The sequence below is a fragment of the Eurytemora carolleeae genome, unplaced genomic scaffold (assembly GCF_000591075.1).
Source record: "Eurytemora carolleeae unplaced genomic scaffold, Eaff_2.0 scaffold487, whole genome shotgun sequence".
Lineage (NCBI taxonomy): Eukaryota > Metazoa > Arthropoda > Copepoda > Calanoida > Temoridae > Eurytemora > Eurytemora carolleeae.
Window position 1 is genome coordinate 265,124 of NW_019396430.1, and position 26,014 is coordinate 291,137.

The 26,014-nt window shown below is 34.0% G+C and overlaps 2 protein-coding genes across 2 annotated transcripts; both read right to left on the reverse strand.

Annotated features, from left to right (window-relative positions):
- Window positions 1-1,125: 1,125 nt before the first annotated feature.
- LOC111703172 (uncharacterized) lies at window positions 1,126-9,717 on the reverse strand. The gene is made up of 9 exons (XM_023475047.1): window positions 9,523-9,717; window positions 9,063-9,130; window positions 8,155-8,206; window positions 7,482-7,571; window positions 6,848-6,935; window positions 6,606-6,698; window positions 3,915-3,975; window positions 1,787-2,408; window positions 1,126-1,245 (listed from the first exon to the last, which is right to left on the reverse strand). Exons 1-8 carry the CDS (start codon window positions 9,700-9,702, stop codon window positions 2,303-2,305), a joined length of 738 nt encoding a protein of 245 aa, XP_023330815.1. The 5' UTR covers window positions 9,703-9,717; the 3' UTR covers window positions 1,126-1,245; window positions 1,787-2,302.
- Window positions 9,615-26,014, reverse strand: LOC111703169 (integrator complex subunit 6 homolog). Its single transcript, XM_023475043.1, has 24 exons — window positions 25,892-26,014; window positions 25,744-25,809; window positions 23,832-23,907; window positions 23,324-23,379; window positions 22,805-22,841; window positions 22,487-22,516; window positions 21,837-21,904; window positions 21,133-21,189; window positions 20,879-21,019; window positions 20,546-20,633; window positions 20,021-20,487; window positions 19,735-19,795; window positions 18,912-18,945; window positions 18,663-18,742; window positions 17,641-17,704; window positions 17,315-17,490; window positions 17,191-17,249; window positions 16,880-17,002; window positions 14,825-14,933; window positions 14,064-14,383; window positions 12,240-12,305; window positions 11,593-11,646; window positions 10,608-11,165; window positions 9,615-10,229 (listed from the first exon to the last, which is right to left on the reverse strand). Exons 1-23 carry the CDS (start codon window positions 26,012-26,014, stop codon window positions 11,073-11,075), a joined length of 2,448 nt encoding a protein of 815 aa, XP_023330811.1. The 3' UTR covers window positions 9,615-10,229; window positions 10,608-11,072.

Here is a 26,014-nt window from a genome sequence, read left to right on the forward strand (position 1 = left end):
AGGGAACATATTGTATTAATGTACTCTACTGCATATAATTTGCGAACATTTTCATGCACCTTTTAAGAAGTTTCTCATGGGAGGGCAACCTTGTATGTACAAATTGTGGGTCGATTACATTTCGTTGATCAACAAATTTCCTAGAAGATACTGGAACCATAGAAAAACATATTTTTATGAGCAGTGCTTAGGATCCGGATGCGTTGGATCCGCAAGATTTTGGCTTCCTGGATACAGATCCGGATCCACAAAAATATGAGGATCCACGGATCCGGATCCAAGAGGTAAAATATCACCTAAAAACTACAAAAAAAAACCTTTTTTACTCCTAAAACCAAAATCTGAACTTCTGAAAAAAAGAGATTATAAAAATTTCCTCATTTCTGAATGGTTCATCAGGTTTTAGGATAAAAATATGCAAAAAGAATAAAACAAAAAATTTGAAATTTTTGTTAAAAAAATTCAGTAAATCTTATTTTCCAGTGCGGAACCAGGATCCGCATCAAAATTAAATGGATCCTAAGCACCGTTTAAAAGCAACTCAAACATCCGCATTTTCTCGAATCATGTCTCGAAGATTTTAGAAAAATACAACATCGTAAAACCTCAGTTGCGAAAAATTCAATACATTCTATAGATGTTAATAGGACACAAAGCTCGAAAAAACATCTTTGGTAATATAAACATTTGATGGATTTGATGAACATTTGCTAGCCCGAGAAATTGCATCTCACAGCTAGAAAATGTTTAACGAAATTGCAATTTCAACTAGATCCCACTAATTCTTCGGCCAAGCCAGTGTGATCGGCAGGGTATCCATATAATAAAACAAGACATCCGTATATATGTTCCCTATAGCCGGCCAAGCGGCTAGACCAGATGTGCTAAATTTTTTGTGTGGACACTCAAGGGAAGCATGAGATGAAGAAGGCCAAATAAAAAAAATTCATTTTTTTTCTTCAAATTTTTTGTAATATTTCGGAATAATTCCTAATTCATCATCTTCTACCCCAGTATATTTTCAAAGCTTAAGAGTACGCCAAAAAATGGCATTTTTATGAATAGGCTTCGCAACCCGTTTTCTAATTACAGTTTCAGCTCTCAATCTCATGAGTACAATGTATATATTATATATTTATAAGTTTTTATTGGCATCAAATATAGGAAAATATCTAATACATATCTTTGTCGGTTGTTACAAAAATATATAAAAATTTTGTAATCTTTCGAGATCAATGGCTAAGCCTAAAATATCACATTTTCGTAAGACAAACATTTTCTTCACTTTTAATGGAATAAAAGATATTTAAGATATTGAAAGTAAATTAAGTTTTACAAAGCTTATCAAAATTTTAAAATAATTTTTTTTTGGAATTTTATGTTTTTTTAATATTCGTCATCAAGAAATTTTCAGGCACATCGATGTCCCATATTCTCAAAAATGTAGGAGTCCATTTACATTTCAAATATGCTTCAAATTAAAATTTGCACTAAATGGCTTCTTAAAGGAACACGATTCCTGTTAATTAAAACATAATCGAAATTTTACGTTCAGTTGTAATAACTAATGAAAGAAAGATCACATGACAAATAATTTCAAAAATTAGCTCTTGGAACAAATAAAACGGAACTTGTCAAACCATTCATAAATATTTAGTTACTGAGCAACTGCTTATTGTAATAAACGCGCTTTTGCTTTTAAGTGCAGATTCCTATGAAACTATAAATGAAGGATTTTAGAAACGGAATTCGAAAAAATAATGTAAGCGTGAAAACATTAGTCCACCAAAAGCATGCGTAGCTCTCCAGGGATTGTTCAGTGTCGTGATTTTTATTTAACTATAATTTTGAACATAAAGTTAAACAGCTACAGGGGCGGTTACAGGGGTCGGCAGGACCTTTGCACCTCCTTGATGGATTCAGGGGGGGAAGCGTTTTTAAAATAGCTTCTCAATATTACTTAACGGAAAGAAAACCTAGTGCAAAACAGAAAAAAATATCTATCTTAAAACAGATTTTTCTATTTGAGATTTGGTTTCTATTTCTGGATTTTTGTTTGTTCCAAAATAAATCTAGCACCCACCTCACTTAAATCATGTATCCACCCCTGAACAGCTATATATTTTATATTAAATCTTTACAAAATACTAAAATTAATTTTTTCTGCAGAACAAAAAACGCTTGTGTGGAATAATTACTTATATTATTTTCAGAAAAATATGTATCCTACGTCGTAGAATTGACCAATTTTAAATCCAAATTTTAAAGGTAGGATACACTTTCTTTGAGAGTAACAGTCCCTTTAATCTATAATAATGATGCTATCATTCTGTTGAGTGTGTGTTGAGACTGTATCCTCTAAAGCTGGTTTACGGGGGGTGACAGGGGCTTCACATTTTACCCTAGAACTAGAAAAAAAATCTGTAAACTAAAGCGTGTTCGAACCCGGAACATTTTATCACCCGAAAAATCATAACTCTCTAGATCCGGATCCGCCATATCATTGATCGCTGGAATCGGATCCTCGATCCTGATCCGGATCCGCAACACTGTATAGCTACATAAATCCGGATCCGGACAATTATAACCGTTTGGATCAGGATATGCAACACCATAGCTCTCTAGATCCGGATTCGGACAATTATGACTCTTTGGATCCGGATATGCAACATTGTAGCTCCCTGGAACCGGATCTGGACAATTATAACTCTTTGGATCAAGAAAAAACACAATTAAATTATGGTCGTCTTTTGAACTTTTTTAAACTAGGAAATAATTCGTCTCAAATAAGTAATGCATATTAATAAAAGCTGTCTGTTATGACAAAGAAAAATAGACAAATCCTTAGCAAAAATTGCAACGGTAAAAAGGGGAAACAAAGACGACAAATATTACACAGTTTTCTGGTTTCTACCCTACTACCCTCCTCAGGCTCAAAATATTACACAGTTTTCTGGTTTCTACCCTACTACCCTACCTTAGGCTTAAAATATTACACAGTTTTCTGGTTTCTACCCTACTACCCTACCTCAGGCTTAAAATATTACACAGTTTTCTGGTTTCTACCCTACTACCTTACCTCAGGCTCAAAATATTACACAGTTTTCTGGTGTCTACCCTACTACCCTACCCCAGGCTTAAAATATTACACAGCTTTCTGGTTTCTACCCTACTAGCCTACCTCATGCTTAAAATAAACTGTACCCCAAGGATATATAACTAACTAATAAACCCAAAAATTGCCACGGTAAATAGGGGAAACAAAGACGACAAATATTACACAGTTTTCTGGTTTCTACCCTACTACCCTCCTCAGGCTCAAAATATTACAGTTTTCTGGTTTCTACCCTACTACCCTACCCCAGGCTTAAAATATTACACAGTTTTCTGGTTTCTACCCTACTACCTTACCTCAGGCTCAAAATATTACACAGTTTTCTGGTGTCTACCCTACTACCCTACCCCAGGCTTAAAATACACAGTTTTCTGGTTTCTACCCTACTACCCTACCTCAGGCTTAAAATATTACACAGTTTTCTGGTTTCTACCCTACTACCCTACCCCAGGCTTAAAATATTACACAGCTTTCTGGTTTCTACCCTACTAGCCTACCTCAGGCTTAAAATAAACTGTACCCCAAGGATATATAAATAACTAATAAACCCAAAAATCGAATATCAATCTTGATCTTTTTTTGATAGAAAATATATTTATATAATTATGAATCAAATTAAAATATTTCAACTTTTTAGTTTAAAGGTTGGAACTTTTGAGTTAAACTTAAAGTTAACCCTGCAGAGTATGACCATTACGGGATATCATGTAGGAATTAAATCAATCTATAGATCTGCATAAAATGGAAATTAATGCTAAATCTCGAGATTCACAACTCAAAAGTTGTAACTTCAGTTTACCTTTTATGCGACTGCAGTCCCCGTTTTCCTTTGAATACTTTTCTACAAACTAAACACAATCCTGAACAGAAATAAGAAAGATGTAAATTATTTTTTTTTAAAAAACTTATGAATTTCAAAAAGGAAATAATTGTAAATGTAGGGGGAAAAGACTAGGAAATTGAACAGAAATTCATATGGACTTGAAGAACCTTTAACATTGCAAAATAACAATTCAGGGATTCAGAAGTCCAGATTTAATAATCAGTGGATCTCTTATATCAAACATATTTTCACCCAATAAACAGATATTTTTTTGTATTTAAATTTTTTATTCTGTGCGAGCAAATGGTTTATAGAATAATCATTTCCATTTGGAGTTTTTACCAGTAGGAGAAAAAATCAAATTTAGTAGGATAACTATCAAAATCAGGAGGATAACTATCAAAATCAGAAGGATAACTATCAAAATCAAGAGGATAAGTATCAAAATCAGGAGGATAACTATCAAAATCAAGAGGATAACTAACAAAATCGGAAAACTATCAAAATCAGGAGGATAACTATCAAAATCAGGAGGATAACTATCAAAATCAGAAGGATAACTATCAAAATCAAGAGGATAACTATCAAAATCAAGAGGATAACTATCAAAATCAGGAGGATAACTATCAACACATATTTGCTCCGATCTTATTGTAATTGTATTTTGCAGTTACAATACATATTAGTGAGTTCGGATGCAAAATATAAACGTCCTAGGACAATGCTAAACTTGAATTAAAAAATACTTTTTTATTTGTCTTGATTGCGCGCGCGCTAGGGCGCAAGGTTTTTAGGGATTTCTTGTGGAATCGCGTCCTGATTTAATTTAAAGTTCATTTAACGGTGTAAAGCATGAGCAAACGTGAAAAAGTCGTATTTTTAACAAAAAGCGCGCACGCGCAAATTTGCTCCAATCTTATTGAAATTGCACTTTGCAATTACGATACATATTAGTAAGTTTGAATGCAAAAAATTAGCGTCCTAGGACATTGCTAAGTTATGTTTAACCACTGTTTAAATTTTCAGAAAAAAAAAACATAAAACAACTATATACTGATTATTCATATATATTCATACTGATGATTGCATAAAAGCATGAAACAATTTGTTTATGAATAAAATGTTATAAGAAGATTGTTGCGTTTCAACTGATATAAAACAACTATATATATATATGTATAAGTGTACTTAAGTACACGCGGAATTAGGGAAATGTAGATTTTAAAAACATGTTTAAAGCAAGATGGCGCTGGCATTAAGTATATAAATGTGGTCTTTAAAAGAAAGCACGTAGATTATAGGATCCTGTTTTCTCTCAGCTTTCTCCAGACTCAGCGACCTCCACGGCGGAATAATAATTGAACAGAGCTGAAAACTTCAGAATGAGATTTCCTTCCCGACAAACCATATTACGTTTCTTACGAAATTTCATTTTCTGTTACGATCGCTTTATCCAATTATTCCATGTACACATTGATTTTCTTCTTAATCCTCTTTTTGGATATTTCTAATGTATAAAAGTTACGTTTGAGAACAATTACAGATACAATGCTATTATATCGATTGGAATCCGATTGAATTAAAGTCAGCTGTTAACAAACTGGCTTTTAGAGCATTTAAACTTGAATATAAATTTATTCATGTTAATATAAAATAATTAAAAAACATTTTGTCATTTTAATCGTTAGTCTTAATAAACATTAATCCAAAACTTATGCTCGTTCAATCCATGTTTAGTTCAATTGATATGACACCATCAACACCAGAAATCAAATCCGGTTTTTTCAAAAGTTAAAGGGTACGGTAAAATTTTTACCATACCGCTCTCCCCCCCCCCCCTCCAATCAATTTTGTATGTATGACCACTTTTTCAGTAAAATTAGTATATATTTAGGGTTAGGTTAGGTTAAGACACTTTCTGGGCTGAGTGCTGCTAGGACATGCTACAGGGCAGGGGCCAAGCGCTGCGGCTAGGACTGGCTAGGGGTCGAGCACCATGGCTAGGAAAGGCTAGGGGGCCGGGCGCTACTTCAACATGGACAATTATATGATTATGTCCATGTCTTACATATGATATGATATCCATGTACAAAAGGAGGAGGAGGGGGGGGTCCAAAAATCGTATTTTAGGAAATTAACTCATAATATATATATTCTTTATTATAACCAGTTGTGTGTGAGTGAACTTTACTGAAGTAACCGAAGTAAAAGTTTACTGACTGTTTAGGCATCTGCAAAATGCCGCAAAAACTTTTACTATCATGAAAATAGTCGTCTTTACACAAGTGCAGACTAATCAATAGGGAATGTTTTTTTTTTTGTTTTTTTTGAAGGGGAGGGGTCAAGGCAACTGGAACTGTTACTTGTAGAGGTAGCAAATGGAGTAACCCCTGCTGTTCAGGGCCTGAATATATATTCAGGGGTAATTACCCCTAGAATTCTGGGGGGGTATTTACCCCCAGGATTCTAGGGGGGGGGGGTTAATAACCCCAATAACCCCCCTTATGTCCGCCACTGTAATTAATCTTTAATCTTGATATCCACCATTCTAAAGTTTTCAGCTCTGTACACATAGCAGAATGATCAGACGCAAGAGGGAGGGGGTTCCAACTAGCCCAGACAGGAAAAGGGGGAAAGGGGTGACCGGGGTGTTGGGACTTGTTTTACCTGGATTCTCTTCATTTTCTGGTTCAGGGGCAGAGAACAACTTCTTGGATAGAATACCTTCTGGGTCAGATCTCGTGCATTTCTTGACTGCAACTAGTGATAAGGTTAAATATTCAAAGTTTACAATTTTCCTCTGACCACCCCCCCCCCCTCACCCACTCCTAAACATCAAGTAATCAACACCCCTGCTAGAAAACAAGCGTATGTCATGCTGCGTAGAATCTCACTATGCTGCTTTATACCTGGAGTGTTTTCCTTTCCGGATATATCAATAATTTCAGTCACTTTGGTCTCTTCAAAACTTCTTCGTCTCCCTGTCTCAATATCAATCTAATCAAAAAGAACTGTCTTAATATCAATCTAACCAAAAAGACCTATCTAAATATCAATCTAATCAAAAAGAATTGACTTAATATCAATATATCAAAGTCCTATCTTAATATCAATCCAATGAAAGCCTTACCTTGATATCAATCTAATCAAAAAGAACTGTCTCAATATCAATAAAATCAAAAAGTTCTGTCTTAATATCAATCTAATCAAAAAGAACTGTCTTAATATCAATCCAATCAAAAAGAACTGTCTCAATATCAATCAAATCAAAAAGAACTATTGTAATATCAATCTAATCAAAAAAAACTGTCTTTACACCATCAAGTTGCAAAGTTGTGAGGAAAATTTTAATTCGCGTCAAAGACTCAAATGCTTTTCATCTGGGTAGACTCCACTTCAATTCAATTGTATCGATGTAATAAATTCAACAGTCCAGTCCGGTCCGGTCCGGTCCGGTCCAGTCCAGTCCAGTCCGGTCCGGTCCGGTCCGGTCCGGTCCAGTCCGGTCCAGTCCAGTCCAGTCCAGTCCAGTCCAGTCCTGACCTCAACCCGACGAAAGGATTCCTTTACAGTACAAACTCTCTCCACCAGAGGGCTGGAGAAAGCTAGGCTGCTCTGTATATTCTGCTGACTCTACAGGAGTAATAAAAAAAAATATTTTTTTACGAGTTAAAACCCCCGAACGGAGACATATTAAATGAGTTCTACAAATCTACAAAATCGACAAATGTACTACAATTCTGTGGACTAAATAGATTAGTTGTACATTAGTTTCAAAACTAATTAGAATTACAATTTGTACTTAACATCGACCCCAATATCAAATCAGGGATGACCTCACCAATTTTCAAAACTAAAAGGACTGATTGAAAACACCAATAAACTAGTTAAATTTTTAACAGATTTTCATGATTTCAACGTTTCTTATTTCAGTGTTTCATCATGAATCTTTTGATACCATTTCTGATGTAATTTGCAGAAAAATCTCTTTTCTAAACGTTGCTTGTATTTACAAGACCATTCCTATTCCAAGTGACAATAGAGGTATTGTAAAAATCGGACCCCCTTAATTGGTTATACAGATAATACTATATGAATTAAATGCTTCTTACAACTATCTCAAACACAATAAAGAAAGGGAGAGAAGACTATGTAATTAAAAAATAAAATATTTTTTAACAATGCACATATTTTTGAGATAATTATTTTTCTATCCCTGACTGATTGGTATAAAAACTCTGTCCCTCTCTAGATAGTAGTGCCGAAGCCTGAAACCAAATTAAATGAATTTTAAATTTTCTGAAAGAGACTAATAACATAATTTATGCAACATTTCGTCTATATAATTATAGCCCCTATGTGTTAAGATACCCTTTAAGCTTATATCTAAGTAACAGTAACAATGAGGAAGATAATACAGTTCTATTATAAGTTTCTCCAAGAAAACAAGAGAAATTAGAAAATCATAAAATTTACACTTGTTGAAACATGCAATTTCATTTTTACTCAAATAAAGATTCAAATGGTACCTTTGCCTATCAAGTATGTTTCTCTTCTACATGAAGTCACTTGAGCTTGACAGTCTGCCAACCTACCCAGTCACCAGTCTACCAGCTTACCTATCTACTATACTACCAACCTACAAGCCTACCAGCTGACCCACTTACCAGCCTACCCATCTACCACACTACCAACTTATCCACTTACCAACCTCCCAACTTACCCACTTACCAACCTACCAACTTACCCACCTACCAGCCTACCAGCATACCAGCTTACCCACCTACCAGCTTACCCATCTACCACACTACCAACTTACCAACCTACCAGCCTAACCCACCTACCACACTACCAACTTACCCACCTACCAGCCTACCACACTACCCACCTACCTCACTGCCAACTTAACCAGCTACCACACTACCAGCGTACCCACCTACCAGCCTACCAACTTACCCACCTACCTCACTACCAACTTACCCACCTACCACACTACCAGCTTACCCATCTACCAGCCTACCAGTCTACCAGCTAACCCACCTACCAGTCCACCAGCTTACCCATCCACCAGTCTACAACCCTACCATTCTATTAATCTACCTTTTTACCAATTTAAAAGTCTACCTGCAAGAATTTCCAACCATTCCAATACAATCTCCCCTCTTCCACTTTAGGCATAGGGACATTCCATCCTTTGACAATGATTTTTATTACTACATAGGGACATTTCATTCTTTAACGATGATTGCAACACCTTAATAAATCTTGTCAAAATAAAAATTTTCGAACAGAATGATTTTTTTTGTGGAATGTTATTTTTTGCCAAATAATTTTAAGATTGGAACTTTGACTTGTTAAGAAAACACTCGTTTGTATATTTTAGTAAGACAGATTAATTTAGATCCTTTAGGCTCTCTAACAAGGTCCGACCAAGGTTTGACCAATAAGAAGTCACACAAATTTTGCTCTCTCTCAATGAGAGATTGCGGAAATAAGAGTCGGCGGTTTTTCATAGATTAAGCTTAAAATAAATGTAAAGTTTACGCCATGGCTTGTATGTCTTATATCTACAAAGAGTAAACACCTTGTTATGTGGTCGACTACAGGTTAGATCAGAGAAGGGGCAGCGGTTTTGTGTCCAAAGATAGCAGGGAGCCGCCATTTTAAATCTGTAAACTAGGATCAGGGGTAGATAGAGGCAAACTATATTTAAGTTAGAACTATTAAAACGATTTTTTATTATTTCCTGTGATGTAGGATTCATATTTAAATTACCTTTTAATAACAATTTTCCCCAATTTAGCAATAAAACATGTTAGAAGGGGGGGATATGTACTCCTGGTTTACTCGAATTATCTAATCAGGTAAACCAATTTCCCTGTATATGGTGGATGGAAAACTTAACACTCAGAAGTTTCATATTTTCTGATGGGTTTCAACCATTTTCCCCTTTGAGTTAGGAATGTTTGCATGGAGTGAGGCATTAGGGGTTGATTCTAAAAAATATCCCTCCCTGAATTATTGTTTATCAATTTACCTATTCCACAATAAGCAATTAAGCACTCTACGAAGACAGTAAACATTTATAACCTCACTAAGTATTAAAAATAAAACGGATTTTGATAAAAAAAAAATAATACGAAAAATATTGATCTAAATACATGATGAAGAGAATTAAAAGAAATTAATATAAAAATCTGTGGCCAGTATACACACACTGTATTAATATCACTAGACATTCTTTATAAATCATTTTATACAGTCAGAGAAGAATACTTCAGAATAAAAAGTCTGAAGGGTTTAAAGAAAAAAGCTCATTCTTGAAAAGGTAACGTTTCCTAACATTTTGATTGGTTCAATAATTGAAAATGATCTCTAAACAATTAGTAATCTTCGATATTACTACTGCCAGCCTCTTGGGCAAGGATCCTTTAGTCTCTCTGCATAATTCTTTGTTATGGACAACTTTCCTCCAAATAATCTTGACTAGTCATAAATAAGTTGTAAAGTAAAAGTTTAAATAAATGACAAATCAAAGATTTTTTTTGGAGAAAGCCTAACCATTGGCCCAGAAAAATGATGGCAATAATTCCTAAGAAATATGCTACAACGCTACAACGATATGAGAAAATATCTCATATCTTTAAACATGATTTTTTTTCTTTAAACCCTTCCCTTGGAATAATAATTTTACAATCATAATAAAACATGTGATGGGAGCACCCGGCACATATCTACTTGGAGATATAATCCTGATTCATATAAAGGGACTGTTCACGTAATTTTAAGTATCTCCATTTATAGAGTTGCATGTCCAATTCACGACAGAGCCTTTAAAATCGTCAATTTTTTATCTTAAAATGTGTAAATTTCATTCTTTGTCCACTTGTCACTTTTGTAAAGAAACCATAATTGGAAATTTTTATAAAGAAAGAGTTTTTGGTTTGACAAAGGTTGTAAGGGTATTAGGCGTACACCTCTTTAAATGTAGGGTCAATTGAAATTACATTGGCATTCCCTTTAACAGAGTATCACCATTTATCACTGACACTGTTCTTTTAATATTTGGCAATTATTTTTCTTGTAGGAAAAACCTGTTACAGACTAAATTGAATTGAGCTTGTAGTAGGTACTCTAGTGCTTCTTGTTGTTTGTTAGTCTATTGGGAGAACAGTTAGCTGGGTTTCCACCGTAGGATCCTGCGTTTATCCCATTCAACAAGGTTTGCTAAAAATCAATCAATCAATCATTCAATCAATTAATCAATCAAATAATCAATCAATTAATTAATCAAACAATCAATCAAACAATCAATCAAATAATCAATCAAATAATCAATCAATTAATCAATCAAATAATCAAACAAATAATCAATCAATTAATTAATCAAACAATCAATCAAATAATCAATCAATTAATCAATCAATTATTAAATCAAATAATCAATCAATAAACCATTCAATCAGTCAACTAGATCAATCAATCAACCGATCAACCAATCAAATCCATTAATTTATTGTAAAAAATAAATTGATCCTAAGAACTAAAAGAACTGGATCGTTAATACCAGTATTAAAATTACAGCAACCATGAATTCAAACCAGCATTACTTTTATAAAAATAGATTGATTGATTGATTGAATACCTGAATTACCTGAACATAATTAGATGCGGCATTTGCAGCTTCAGATCCACTTCTTATGGAGGCCTGCATCAAAAATTTAAAATTCAGCATTGAATAAATGCTGAATAGCTTTTAAATCCACATTTAAAAAATTATAATTCGGTCTGCATTGATCCTTTTCAGTTCTTGGAGATTTGTTTTCTCTCCTAAAGATGTTTTTGAAATAAACTTTTTAATGTTTTATTTTTGATTTAAATGTTTTAAAACATAATTCCAACTCATCAGGGGAATAAAATATTAAATCCTTACTCTTAGGGTATGCATCTTGTAATTGCATTAAGAGTACAGAAATCAAATACAAGGGGGAGGGGACCAGAGATACCCCCCCCCTCACCCCCAAAATAATTTTTTTGATGATATGGGGGGGGGGATAATAATTGGACATCAACAGTATTTATATCATTTTAATACTTTTTACTCAAAAAATATTCTTCATTTTAACGAATACAACCCGAAAACAATGTTGCTGCTCCTAACGTAACATATTTAACATCTTAGGATATAATTTTTCAAGAAATTAAACACCCCTGAAAACTTCACCCAAAACTCAGAAAATAATTCAATTCTTGAAAATATTTAACCCTGAGGATGAATGAATGGATGCATGAATGAATTACCTGATCGGACCTATGACCATTTAGATCCAAAGGTTGATTGCCCGACGCCTGCTGAAGGATCTGAAACTGTACAGATATCAATAAATAAATAATCTGACTAGAATTAGAAGAGGGGTGTATGTGTATTTTAATGAATTATCCCTGAAGATTTAGGGGGAGGGGATTGGTTTCCCCCTTTATATAAACTTTACGTAAATATACATCTTCCCCTGATTATTTATTCAAATTTTCCCTTTAAATAAAACAATTCAGGTTGAGGGGGATTATTTTCATAGTGGGAGGACTGTTTTATTAAACAAGAAAATATACATATACCCCTGTTTTAAAATTTAAAAAAAAAGATCCAAAATCTTCTATATAAAAAACTTTTTATGGAACTTTGGCATAATCAATAATTCGTACTCAATTCATGGTACATTTTATTATAACCGTGCTATACAGTTAAATTAGCTCTAATCTTTATATTATAGCAAAGGTTACTTAGAACCCCCCCCCCCCCTAGAATCTTGGGGACATAAACATGCCCGTTTAGAAACTTGATCTCCATCCTCCATGTCCATGAAGAGGAAAAATGTTTTTAAAGAATGTTGGCGCTTCGCGCAAATAATCTTTCTCAACCAACTTTAACAAAGTATACAATCTTCTTAGTGCACTGAATGAACAGCAAACTAATTTTTTATGTTTAAGATTTGAAAAGTGTGAAAGTCCCCTTGCCCCCCCCCCCCTGTATAGGCCCTTGAATAGACGCCAAAACGGCTGAACCAATCGGGCCCAAATTTTTGGGGGACCTTACGTGAACCCAGGGAAGGTTTATGTATGATTGAATCTTCAAAAATGTTCTTCAACAAAAGTTTGTTATAAAATCCGCAAATTTTTGTCTCAATTAATAACAGACAACCTTTTGGGTATAAATTAAGTCAGATGAAAGCTGAAGGGTGTAAAGGAAGCCTTTTATTTATTAGAGTTTGTTAATCCCAGAAATGATTGGGAAATTGAAATGAAACCCAGCAAAAACCCATAAATTGATATACATCATGAATGGGAAAAAATTCTAGGGGGGGTAAAAAAAATCCGCGCGCTATGTGCGCAAAATGTTAGGTTAAACTAACCCACTAGAAAATCCTTATTTACGCCCCTGAGTAATCATCGTGCTATAATGTTAAATAAGCTGTACATTATAATTCGTGTTAAAAGTTGTGATTAGTTACCGGATTTTCATCAACAAATTTGGATATTTCCCAAAATTATTTAAAAATAAAAATAAAATTGAAATTCACGTGATATTTTTTATTTCTGCTTTTTATAAAATAGCCATTGCAACAAGACAAGCACACGAACGTTTTATAAAATTACCTTTCACACTATTGTTTTGGCACGACGTGCTATAAAGTTTCTCTAAATGTCGAAGGTTCTCGCCTTCTCGGTAAAGAGAACATTTCTGTCCAAAAACTTTATAACACTGCGAACCAAAATAATAGTGTTAGAAATAGCTAATTATTCCATTCAAGTGACTTTTTCCTTTTCCTTAAAAAGCTCTCAGCTTGCCCATATTTCCACTTTTGTTCTGATGTAGTCTTACTTTAAAAGTAATTAGTGTTTAGGACTCACTCCTAAAATTGGACAGAATTTACTTAAACGTTAAATCCCGATCACCAAGGTAGCTTCCGGCTAATCGTGTTTAGATAAAACTAGTTCCCAATCAAATCCGTCACTTTGAACACAACCTGGAAACCTTGGTTCTAAGCAATCAAGCCATGGGTAAGTATGCTCCAAGCTGCAATACCTAATCGACCCGACGACCCAGCGCTAATAAAACAACTCTACCTGCTTGGGTGTCCACTGGGAAAAATCAAACGGAGGAAATTGTTGACTGTTGGCGGGCATCTGTCCAAACTGAGAAAACTGTCCATTAGACGCCTGTTTGCCAGGTGACACCTGTTGTCCATATGGTTGTGCGATGCCAATTTGACTCTCACTGTAAATGCTTTTAACTGAGATCCCCGGGCCAGTGTCAGATTTACTCGAGTTTTTTAATAGATTCTGAACAGCTGGTCGTCCAAGCTGCTGAACAGCTTGTCGACCAAGCTGCTGGGATAGCTCGCTGCCTGATAGCTTAGTCGTAGCAGCTGCAGTTACTGCTTTTCCTAATTATAAAAGTAATTAAAAGAAAGATTGACCAGGAAACCCCATATACTTGTTTGAAAAAAAGTGTACAGCAGTTTTTTTGGAGCAATGTAAAGAAACTCAGTGCTACTCAAACTGGGTTTTGTTATTAATCCTCCAAAAAACAGCCGTACACAAATAAAAAAAATTTTTAGGGTTCATCGTGTAACTTTCGAAAATAAATTGACAAATTTAATCAACGCCATTAAATTTTTTAACGGCGATGTTTAATACAAAAAAACATAATTTGCTTAAAAATAGTTAAACAAACTATTTTTTATCGTTTATACAAACTTCGAAGAAAATTTTGAGCTATTTGCTCATATTATAACACAATTGAATGGAAGTACATTTCTTATCTGGTTCAATGGGGCGCTCGGCCCCCCTGATAGATAGATAAATACAGAGAGACAGTTAAATACCTGAGTTTTGAGTAGGAACTTGAGATTTCGGATTGACCCTGGCCAATACAGCCATGCTCTGGGACTGGGTGTAGGTAGGGACTGGGCTGGACCGGGGGGACGGGGACACCTACGATACAATTCATCTATGAATATAAAGTTTTTAATCTCTGTTTGTTTTTTGTTTGTCCGATATAACTCATGAACCCCTTGACCGATTTGCCTCACATTTTGATCGGAGAATTCTGTAGAATCACGGGAATATTCTTACCTAGGTTTAATAGTTCTTAGTTGAATAGGTTAACTCTTATAAAGATAATTTTGTTTCTAGGCAAAGCTGGCTTCCCAAGTAGAATGCTTCATCTTTGATCTTCACTGTACAATTTCAAGTACCGGACCGATTGTTAACAAGCCAGAGCAAGCTGTACAGTACAAATGCGAACATTATAAGGCAAACGGGACAGTTCGCCAAATAAATGTGAGAGTTCTAAATATTTTAAAAATTGCTATAGAAGGGATATTTTAGCTTGACCAATTTTTTGTGTTTTTTCGTGGTTCACTGAGGCTCACAAGTCTTGTATAATGTATATGTACAAAATATATATTAAAGGGACAGTAAAGGAAAAATGAAAGGGGGTATAGGCTGAAAGCTAATCACTTTAGCTTTTCATCGAGACCCTTGAGACGCCTATCTGAAGTTCCTGACTCGAGAATTGATATAAAGCTGTTTCAAAGTTGTACGAAAATGCATATATATACAATTTCGTATAGAAATAGTAGGTTTAAACAGACCATGCTCAGAAAAACAGCAACCAATCTAAAAAAGATGATATCCCAGAGAAAGCTAATTGTAATTTAGGTTTACTTTTATATTTGTTGATTCTATTTTCAGTAGATTTCATTCATAATATTATTTTTACGTCCGTATTACTAGACCAGAAATTCCACCAATGGCAGTGCAGTAAAGTGGTCACGTAATACAGGCGGAGACACGTGACCAGTATACTGTTCTGCCATTGGTGATAGTTCTGGTCACGTGATTTAAGTTTCTGATTTTCAAAATTTTACATATATGAATTTTCGTATAATTATAACACAGTTCTATATCAATTTCTCGAGACAGGAACATCTGGGTCGCGATCAAGAGCTAAAGTGATTAGCTTTCAGCCTATATCCCCTTTCATTTTTCCTTTACTGTCCCTTTAACAAAGAAGAATCATTTGCCAATTAGAGACGACTTTAAGATCGTCCGATCTAAAAATAATTTCAGACATTCATTTGAAAATTATGAAATTAAGTTGCCCAGTTCTAATTCGTTTATTTCTCCAGTAATTAAGAAAGCAAAAATTTCAACAGTCAAAGCCAATCTTTCAGTCGTCTCTTTGTGTATTTTCCAATTTTTTGCACAACCCCTTAAATCAAATCAAATCATGAATGTTAGGGAAAGCTTTAGGCTCCATTCTACAGCTTGGAGTTTCAAGTCCGACTGAGAGATGGGGTTTCAGCCCGGATTTGTTTTTTGTTTTACCGTTAATGAATTAAATCTTTAAGTTTGGCGAAATGATCCCAGCAACACGACCAAGTTTGAGCAATGCAACCATTTTTAGCTCCCTTTCACTCATGGATGGCCATTTGTGTGCTAAATATGAATGAATGAAGGGGAGCCCCCCAATGGTTTGTTTTGTTACAGATATGCATTCTTATGAATACAAAGCCGGAAATAGTGTATAATGTCAATAAATATTACATTGAAAAATTAAAGTTAAACATGATTCAGACTAATGGTCATGTTAGAGATAATTAAATGAACTACGTAATCTTGAAAAAGTAAATAATAAATTGCAATTTATATATAAAATGATTGAATTGATAATAGTTGTAAGATGGATGAAGAATGTGATTAATTGTTTGGAACTAGAATGTTAAAAGTTTACATCTTGGTGATATGTCGAGTCAGGGAGGTCCCTGGGATTGAATGTGAATATTTAATGTTCGACATATATTTTCCAGAATCTTAATGAGTCGGAAAATTTCATAAACAGCCCCTTTTTTCTCTAATAAAACTAATGTTTTCACCTTTGTGAGGGTGGCCTTTTTTAGATCTGATCCTGAGAAAGAATATGATGAGGAATTACTCTTGCCGGCAGTCTGGAGGGGAGTCGACGATGTTGCACCAGATGATAAAGACGTTGGAAAAATCTTAAAAATATTTAAGTTAAAACCGTTAAGAATTAGCTTTTTAACTTGACTTGTATTGTCTTAAAAAGAAGCTCTCGAATTTATTTCACATAGATAGAAATTTTTCAAAAATTCTGCAATTAAACAAAACTTTCAGCTTCCTAACTTTTAAAAAAAAGTACCCGGAGATTTCAAAGAAAAGTTTAAACCTTTTTATCTGTGCTTGAAGTGACGGTTTTGGTGATGCTTGAGTTCGTCTTTCCTGAGTCTAAAAATTAGATATTAAAAATAAGTGTTCAGAAAAAATCTTCATATTCAGTTAGTATGTTCCACCTGATTGTGAAAAAGAAGAGAGATTCGATGCAGGATCGTGACTGTACATGTTTGTTTTCCTCTCAATTTTCCCGCCAAAATCTGTTGATATATTCCCGCCATTTTTAATGCCGGGCGTCGCCATATTAGATTTTCCTAAGATTTCCGGAGTACAGTTTCCAGGCTCAAAAGTAGACCTTTAATAGTTTAAGAAATAAAATACAGAGGGAGAATTTTTACGCCTCAAAAATTAATTTGATGTGCAATATCATTTAATTTTACATTGGCTTTTTATGATAGTTAGTTGTCCAGATAAAGAAGTCACAAAAATTGAGAGAGAAAATTACTTAGTTAACTGATTTGATGATGAAGAACTCTTCTGAGTACTAGAACCAGTGCCAGCCTTATCTACTAAAATGAATTGATTATTTAAGTACCCAACTTTGCATGGATATCCTATCCCCCCACACTATTATTTCCATCCTTACTTTAATTTACTTATCAAATCAAATCATGCTTTTCACATAAACTGTCTGTCAAAACAAACCACTTTTGTCAATACAAACCCCGACTGTCAGTACGAACCCCGTCTGTCAGTACGAACCCCGTCTGTCAGTACGAACCCCGTCTGTCAATACAAACCCGTCTGTCAATACAAACCCCATCTGTCAATACAAACCCCGTCTGTCAATACAAACCCAATCTTTCTATGTCTGTCTATACAAACCGTCCGTCATTTCAAACCGACTCTCAATACGAACCCTGTCTGTCAATAGAAGCCCCGTCTGGCAATACAAACACTGTCTATCAATACAAACCCCGTCTGTCAAAAGAAACCCCATCTGTCAATACAAACCCCATCTGTCTATACAAACCCCATCCGTTAATAAAAACCATCCGTCAATAAAAACCGTCTCCCAGTACAAACTATGTCAATAAAAAACCCTGTCTGTCAATACAATTCCCCATCTGTCTATATAAACTCCATCTTTTAATACAAACCGTCTGTCTATACAAACTGTCTGTCTATACAAACCGTCTATCATTACAAACCGTCTGTCTATAACAAATCCTCTCTCAATACGAACCCATTCTGTCAATAAAAACCCTGTTTATCAAGAAAACCCGAACAGGATGAGACTGTAAAGACGAATGACAATCCCAGGATTAAATTAAGTCTCATGCCTTCAATATAATCATTAAATAGCTTATTTAAAGTTTTGGCAAAGAAAAAAAGAAGTTTATTAGTTGCAGGGAGTTATAAATATATAGAAGCAGACAGTATAAATTCCGATTAGTCTTCTCTGAAGTCTCATCCTTTGTGGGTAACCCTGTATATAGATTATTGTGCTTGGGGGATGGTTGTTACCTACTGAAGGTGATGCTAGTCTTGAGATGGAAAAACTTGAACAATTAGAACTTGGAGGTTTATTCACTGAACTGCTAGAACTAAAGAAACAATAACATTTTTTAGCAAAAAAAATTATCGATTCTTTAAAGAAAAAAAATCGCCAAATTAGAAATTCTCTTTATAATTACTTAAGATTTCGAAGGATCGATTAAACTTCGATATTTTCACACAAAAAAAAATATTTTCCGCTTTTACAAGATAAGATACCTGGATTTATTCAGGTTGCTGCTCGAAGTGTTTCCTGAAAAATAAATAATTTTGTGAAAACATCTTAATCTTTTAGTCCATAATTTTTGCCAAACGAAAATATACAAAGTAATTATCTACTCAATAGATAATCACATTGAACCATCGGCGGACAAGGATGCATTCCTTGCTTCTGGAAATTTTCATCATTTGAGGTTTAAACCATATAAAATCATTGTCTATATGGTTAATTTATTTCTTTTTGTTTATTCTAAATTAATAAATTTATCATATGATGATAATGTTTAAGCAGAAAAGCTCAAGACGTTTCGGGTTTCCTAACAATCTCACGAAAACTTTTAAGTCAAACGCCCTTTTTTTAGTCTTAACTACACAAAAAAAAGCTTAAATGGAATTTTCTGAAAAAGGGCTCGACAGTCGACAGGGATTTCTAAAAATCAACATGCTAGGTCTGGACCTAGTCTACTTTCAGAATCTGAAAAAAAAACTCAGGTGTCTTTGTTTTTAAAACCTCACTTCATAGCTGAGGTGAACGGTGGATCTTAGCTTTACCTTTATTTCGCAGCTTTTTCTTTCTTTGTTGGGTTTAAAAAATTAAAATGTATGTATGTTTAAAAAGTAATAAAGATGAATGTGGAATGTAACGAAAGTATGCAAACGATAACGCTTTACTAGAATAAAATTTTAAATCTAAATTTTGACGTGAATTAATCTGTTCCACCAATACGACCAGTGTCTCAAGGCATATGTCTATAAGCAACTACAGGGAAACAAGAGAAAAAGAAATTAAGATTTTTTAAAAATTGAAAAATGAGCTAGATACCTTTGGAGACTGGCGTGGATTGAGTACTCTCACTTTCTCCCGACAAAGCATTCAGCTGAGCCTAGCATAACAAATGTCACAAAAAAAATTAAGATTTATTGGAGAAAAAATCATCAATAATAAAGATGAAAAAACTTTCTTTTGCTGCTAATTTTATTCAACCCCCCCCCCCNTGTCAATGAACGGATCAGATTCATCGTATCCATCTCCTAAATCAAGAAGGCAAAGTTTTAAATATGAAAGGTTAAAACCGTCAGGTTTTGAAGATATAAATCCATGAACTGACCTCTAAATCTATTAGTTCCGGAGGCTTTGGGGAACTTTGACCAACGCTCTTGTTCGTCCCTCCTTTCCTTTCAGACTTGAGGTCGCGGGGCGCACTCGCGGGTTTTGAACTGGGCGCACTGCCGAGTTTAGGACCCATTAGCTCCGAGGACGCTTTAACACTGATTAGTCCTTTAACTTCGTCCTTTTTTCTAGGATCGTCCTTACTCTTTGTGTCGTCCTTACTCTTTGTGTCGTCCTTATTCTTGATTTCAGTTTTACTCTTGGTTTCATCCTTGCTCTTTAACTCACTCTTGTTCTTGGCCTCTTGCTTGGCATCGTCTTTTGTTTTTAACTCGTCTTTAGCTTTGGATTCGTCCTTATTCTTAAAATCGTCTTTAAGAAGGACAGGGGTGATTTTTATACTCGAGTTCACGGTGGGAAGTGCAGGTCCTAATGTATACAGACATTCAAATTTAAGAAATTTAGCTTAATAGAGAACACACCTACAATGAATTAAGATAAAAATATCAAAAAATGTTTTTGCTCATCACCTTTTTCAGAGTTCCGTTTGAATTAGGTCCTGATCCTACCGCTGTCGTAATCATTCGGGCCTTTCTCTTTGTGTTTATCATCTTAAAATATTAAAAGTTTTTAAAAATTATTTGAAATCCATTTGAAATCCATTTGAAATCAATTTGAAATTTTGGAATTAGTTTAAAATAAATCTTTATTCAATTGCAATTAATGAACAATTAATAAATAAATCCTTAAATCAAAAATTTATCAATTTAACGAAATAATCAAAATAACGAATCAGTGAATCAATGAATCAATCAACCAACCAACAATCAATATATCTGCAGAAGTATTCCAATACCTTTGCTTTCTTGATTGGTATTCCTGACCCTCCTCCTCCTCCATTTTCCTTCTTTATCTTCTTCTTCTTCTCCGTGGTGCTTGTTGGGGTGTCGGAGTCGTCGGAGGAGTCAGACAACTCGTACACCACGTTCTTGTTACTCTTAATAAGAGGTGTTTTTTTCTTTTATGGGGTCAGAAGAGAAATAAAAATAAAACTGATGTAAGATGAATTTGAAAAAAAAATTTTAAAAATCTAAAACTTGCGATGTTTACCTTGAACTCCAGGATTCCAGTATTGATATAAAACCCACCAAAAGCTGTAGTTATTTCCTAAATAAATATCGGAATTAAAGATACTTCCCGATACTTTTAATCAATAAGTTTCAAAATCAATCGAGCAGATTCCTATTAAAACAGTTTCATAATCTAAGGAACAGTTTTCTGATTGAAACAGTCTCCAAAACAATTTTTTTTGCTTTTTTTAGTCTTTCCGTCTGTTTGGACAAATTTCTAAGAAACTATTTCCGAGACTAAGAGACAGTTTCCGAGTCCAACAAAGAGTTTCTAAATTCAAAGACAATTTCTTAACCAAAGAATCAGATTTTAGAGCATGTAAAATTTATGATGAAGGATCCGGATCTATAATTTTACAAGAATGGTCAAGGATACGGATCAATAATCATACAGGGAGGATCAAGGACCTGGATCATAAATTTCACAGGAAGGATCAAGGATCCAGATCCATAATTTTATAGGAAGGATCAAGGATCCGGATCTATAACTTTACAAGAAGGATCAAGGATCTTTTATTCATTTTACAGGAAGGAACAAGGATCTGGATCAATATTTTTACAAAAAGGATCAAGGATCCGGATCCATTACTGAGCAGGTAGGATCAAGGATCAGGATCCGCACAAATCACTGATTTCAGAGTTTACTTCAAATTTATTTCTATAAGGGATCGTATATTTAATGACCTGAGGAACAGTTTCGTCGAAGCACTCTGAATTGTCAATGAACGGATCAGATTCATCGTATCCATCTCCTACATAGTAAAATACATAAACACGGGGGGATTGGGGGGGATGGGAGGCGTAAATATTTTTAAAATACGTTTAAACGAAAATTCATTCAAATTCACTAATTTCAACAAAATATATATCTCACTTAACATGGAGGAGGGGAGGGGGGGGGTAGTTTGTATATCTAATATAAATATATTATATATATACATATATATATTCAGTTTCAAGATTATAATATATATGTTCATGTTAAACCATGTTTATTGACTGATGAGGATCGAGAGATACAATTTGTATTAATAAATATGAAAACTGAGATGCTGTTCTGATTATTGCTTTATAATTATATATATTGTAATCATGAAACTGATTCGTCGTTTAACAAAATTTACTATGCTTTTCAGGCGCTTTGAGCGATCTTCTTAACAAACTTTTAGCGTTGGTGTTGTATTTTTAACAATTTTTCTCAGTACATAAAATAACAGTGATGAACATTCACAGATTTTCCCGTTTAATTTTGGCGGATTTTTGAATATTTTGACGTTTTTTCTGACTTACAAGCAGACAAGGAAAAAAATTTATATAAATTAAAATACATTTACCAAGATCATCGAAGTCTTTCCGTTTTTTCACTGTAATTAAACAAACCATGATCAATCATAGTAATTTGGGTGAATCAACAAAATAAAGAAAATCAAGCAGAGAAATTTTTTCTGAAGATTTTTGGGAAGAGGGTGGGGGGATAAAATATTCGTCCTCCTAAATATTTTTTGTTTAATACTTATTGAACAATATTTAAAGCAAAAGTTCATTCATTATCTCAATCACATATTTTCTCCTATCAAGGTAATTAAGAAATTCCTTTTTGATTTTAAAAACGTAGAAGAAAAAATCAGTGGACACTGAATAGATCATGATTCCTTTTTTCTTTGAGGGTTCAGCGTACTTTTTCTCAAACTGTAACATCGTTCAAGTTTATAATCCTAACCTTAATGACTATTGTGGCAAAAAAAAGCTTGTTAAGGATTTAAGATCATTTTTTTAAATCAATTCTTCCCCCTTGAAGAATAATATTTAAAATCTAACCGGGGATTGATAAGACAACATTTTTAAAAATTCCTTCGGTCATTAAGGTTGATGAAGCTTAATAATAATAAAAAAATATTTGACCGAAACCTTTATATCTACAAAAATTATAAACCACTTCTTAAAGCAAAAACACTCAATAAAAATAATCACCAAATAAAGCTGTCGACTTGGAAATAATAAAATAGTAAAAGACAAGAAACGTTCAACAAAAAAATATTTATTACTCAAAATTCTAGTTCAGAATGGAGGGGAGGGAGGAAATTAGATGGGGTCAGGGATAGAATGAGAGGACTGGCTGGGAGGGGGGCGCAGAGCGGTGGTAGGGGCAAAATAATGAGATTTGAACGCCCCTGAGCTGCCAGAGCTTTCAACTGTTCATCATCATCTGATCCATAGGGGTCCAGGGCTGCAAATATGGATGTTCAATTAATCAATCAATCAATCGCCTATAAACTAAACAATCAAACGGACCGATTTCTGAGGTATATTTTTCTTCCATTTATCTTTTATAAACTTCAGGGGTGTCTATTTTTAAAAATTACCCCATACCCCCTCCTCCCCTTGGGGGACAGGAAAAAAATATTTTTGAAGATCTGGGGGACAAAATAAAAAATAGACATTAAAAGGCAATATTCCCATTTTTATTCAAAAATTTATTTATTTTCCACATTTCATCGAATAATATCACAAAATAAAACAAACCTAACTTCTGNATCAACCTCTGATCAATTATATCAAACAATCGATTAAAAAAATATGACATTTAATATAAAGAGCTCGAATTCATTAATTGATAAATAAATAAAATAAGACGATAAATCAATCAATGGTTACATATCATCTCGTTATTTTCTTGACCTGTGGCAGCAGACCCTCCGGCACCTTCCTTTTCCGCAGCTTTCTTAGCTGCAATTCCTTTATTCTTCTTAGCTTCCTGAAATTAATTCATTTTAAACAACTTACATCAACATTAAACCTTTTGATTATTGCTTAATCCGCTCATTCTGAATATCTTACTAGATTCCGACCAAAGAGAGTTCTCTCCTTTAATGGCGCACAAAATTCCAAATTTCCCGGCTTCTGATTGGTTGAATTTAATAAACTTTCCGGGATACAAACTTAAGATTAAAATAAGCTTAAAGGGAGTGACCGGCTACGTATGGTAGTTAAACTAAGTATGCAGTATTGTGGAAAAATTCTTTAAGATTAATTTGAGACATATTTCTACGATGTAAATTCACTGAGTTTGTGCGCAAAGCCGACTTTTTAAATCGTCTTTTTTGGTGGATACGTTTTGAAATTATTTTTTTCAAATTAATAAATAACAACGACAAAAAATGTAAAAACAAATCTACAATAGACTAATGGCACAAATAGAAGCAGGTTGAGAAAAAAGACTTAACTCAATCATCGAAATAAGCATATAATAATTTTTTTAAATTTCTTTTGCTCATCAAAATCTTTTTGTGTATTTTTGTGTTGCGCCTGTGCGGGTTGCAACATGATTTTCAGATACGTATATCTATTTGTATATTTCTATATCAGCTGATCACGATCCGGCCGGCACTGAAATTTACTCAAAACATTTCGGAATTACAAAAATTAAATGAATATATTACAGAAATGGTTTTTGTAATAAGTTTAAGTATATATATAGATATTATCATATTCAAATAAAAAGGAATTTTTTTCGTTAAAAATATTGATTTTAAATTAATTGATTAAATTAATTATTAATTGAGCGGAGAAAATTGTTGTCTCCAAACATGTAAATTTTCAATTGAGGATTTAAAAAAAAAAACTTGGTAAATTTAAAAGTGTTGCTCCTTTTATTAAACGGTTTCTTTTTATGCCGTCAGATTATTGTGAATTTTTTGACATTTATTGTCGTCGTTTTTTAATAATTAAAAAAAAAACAATTCTAAAACCGTATTTACCCAAAAAGACGATTCGGAATGTCGACTTTGCGCTCGAACTCAAAAAAAAAAATAGAATTGTTTTATATGTCTCAAATGAATCCTAAAGAATTTGTCCACAATACTACTTAATCAGCTCAACTACTATACAAAGCCGATCACTCCCTTAAGACCAACAAAAAAGCATTGATCTCGATATCCACAAGTTTTAAGCTCTGAGTTGGGAACTTTAGAATGGTGGATATCGAGATTAATGCTTAATCCTCTCTTTTTGCTAATCTCGAGGCAAACAGAATCTCGAGATTATGTTAGTCTTGAGATTAAATATTAAGATAGAAAATTTGATTCTAGGAACGCCAGATTTGTTCATTTTCTTGACTGAAAGGGCCTTCGCTTAATTTCTCACCCATTTATTTATTAATACATTAGTTCAAATTGGTTAAAAAAGAATCTCAAACGTATTATTAAAATTTTTTCTTCACTGGTCAATGACGTGAAAGATATTTGGTTTTCTATTGTGAAAAGTGCGAATCTGACTATTTTCAGTCCTAGTTTCAGAAGCGGATCTGGAAGGACAAAATGTTACACATCCGAATTAGGGAGCCAAAAAATTACTGATCCGGATTTAGGGAGCAAAATTATTACTGATCTTGATCTAAAAACAAAACCATTACTGATCCAGATCTAAAAACAAAACTATTACTGATCCGGATCAAAGTAGCCAAAATATTTCTGATCCGGATCTAAAACGCAAAAAAAAAACTGATCCGGACCTAGGGAGCAAAACTATTAATGATCCGAATAAAAGGAGCAAAAATATAACAAATTCGGATTTTAAAAAGTCTTCAAAATACCTTTGCGAGTAGATCATACCAGCTAACCTCGCTGTAGGTATCAGAACTCACCGCACTCAAGTCAACCTACAAACAATTAATATTTAATGGGTCAAACAAATAAATAATCAATGTGTGCAATGAAAAATTTAGTGACTCCCCCCATCACTTTCTGGACCGAAGACTGTGGCTTAAACAGAATAGGGGACCAAGCACTTCGACTAGGACAGTCGAGGGCAGGAGCCGAATCTAAGGGGATACGCACTGCGGCAACATGTCCAACTTTATACAT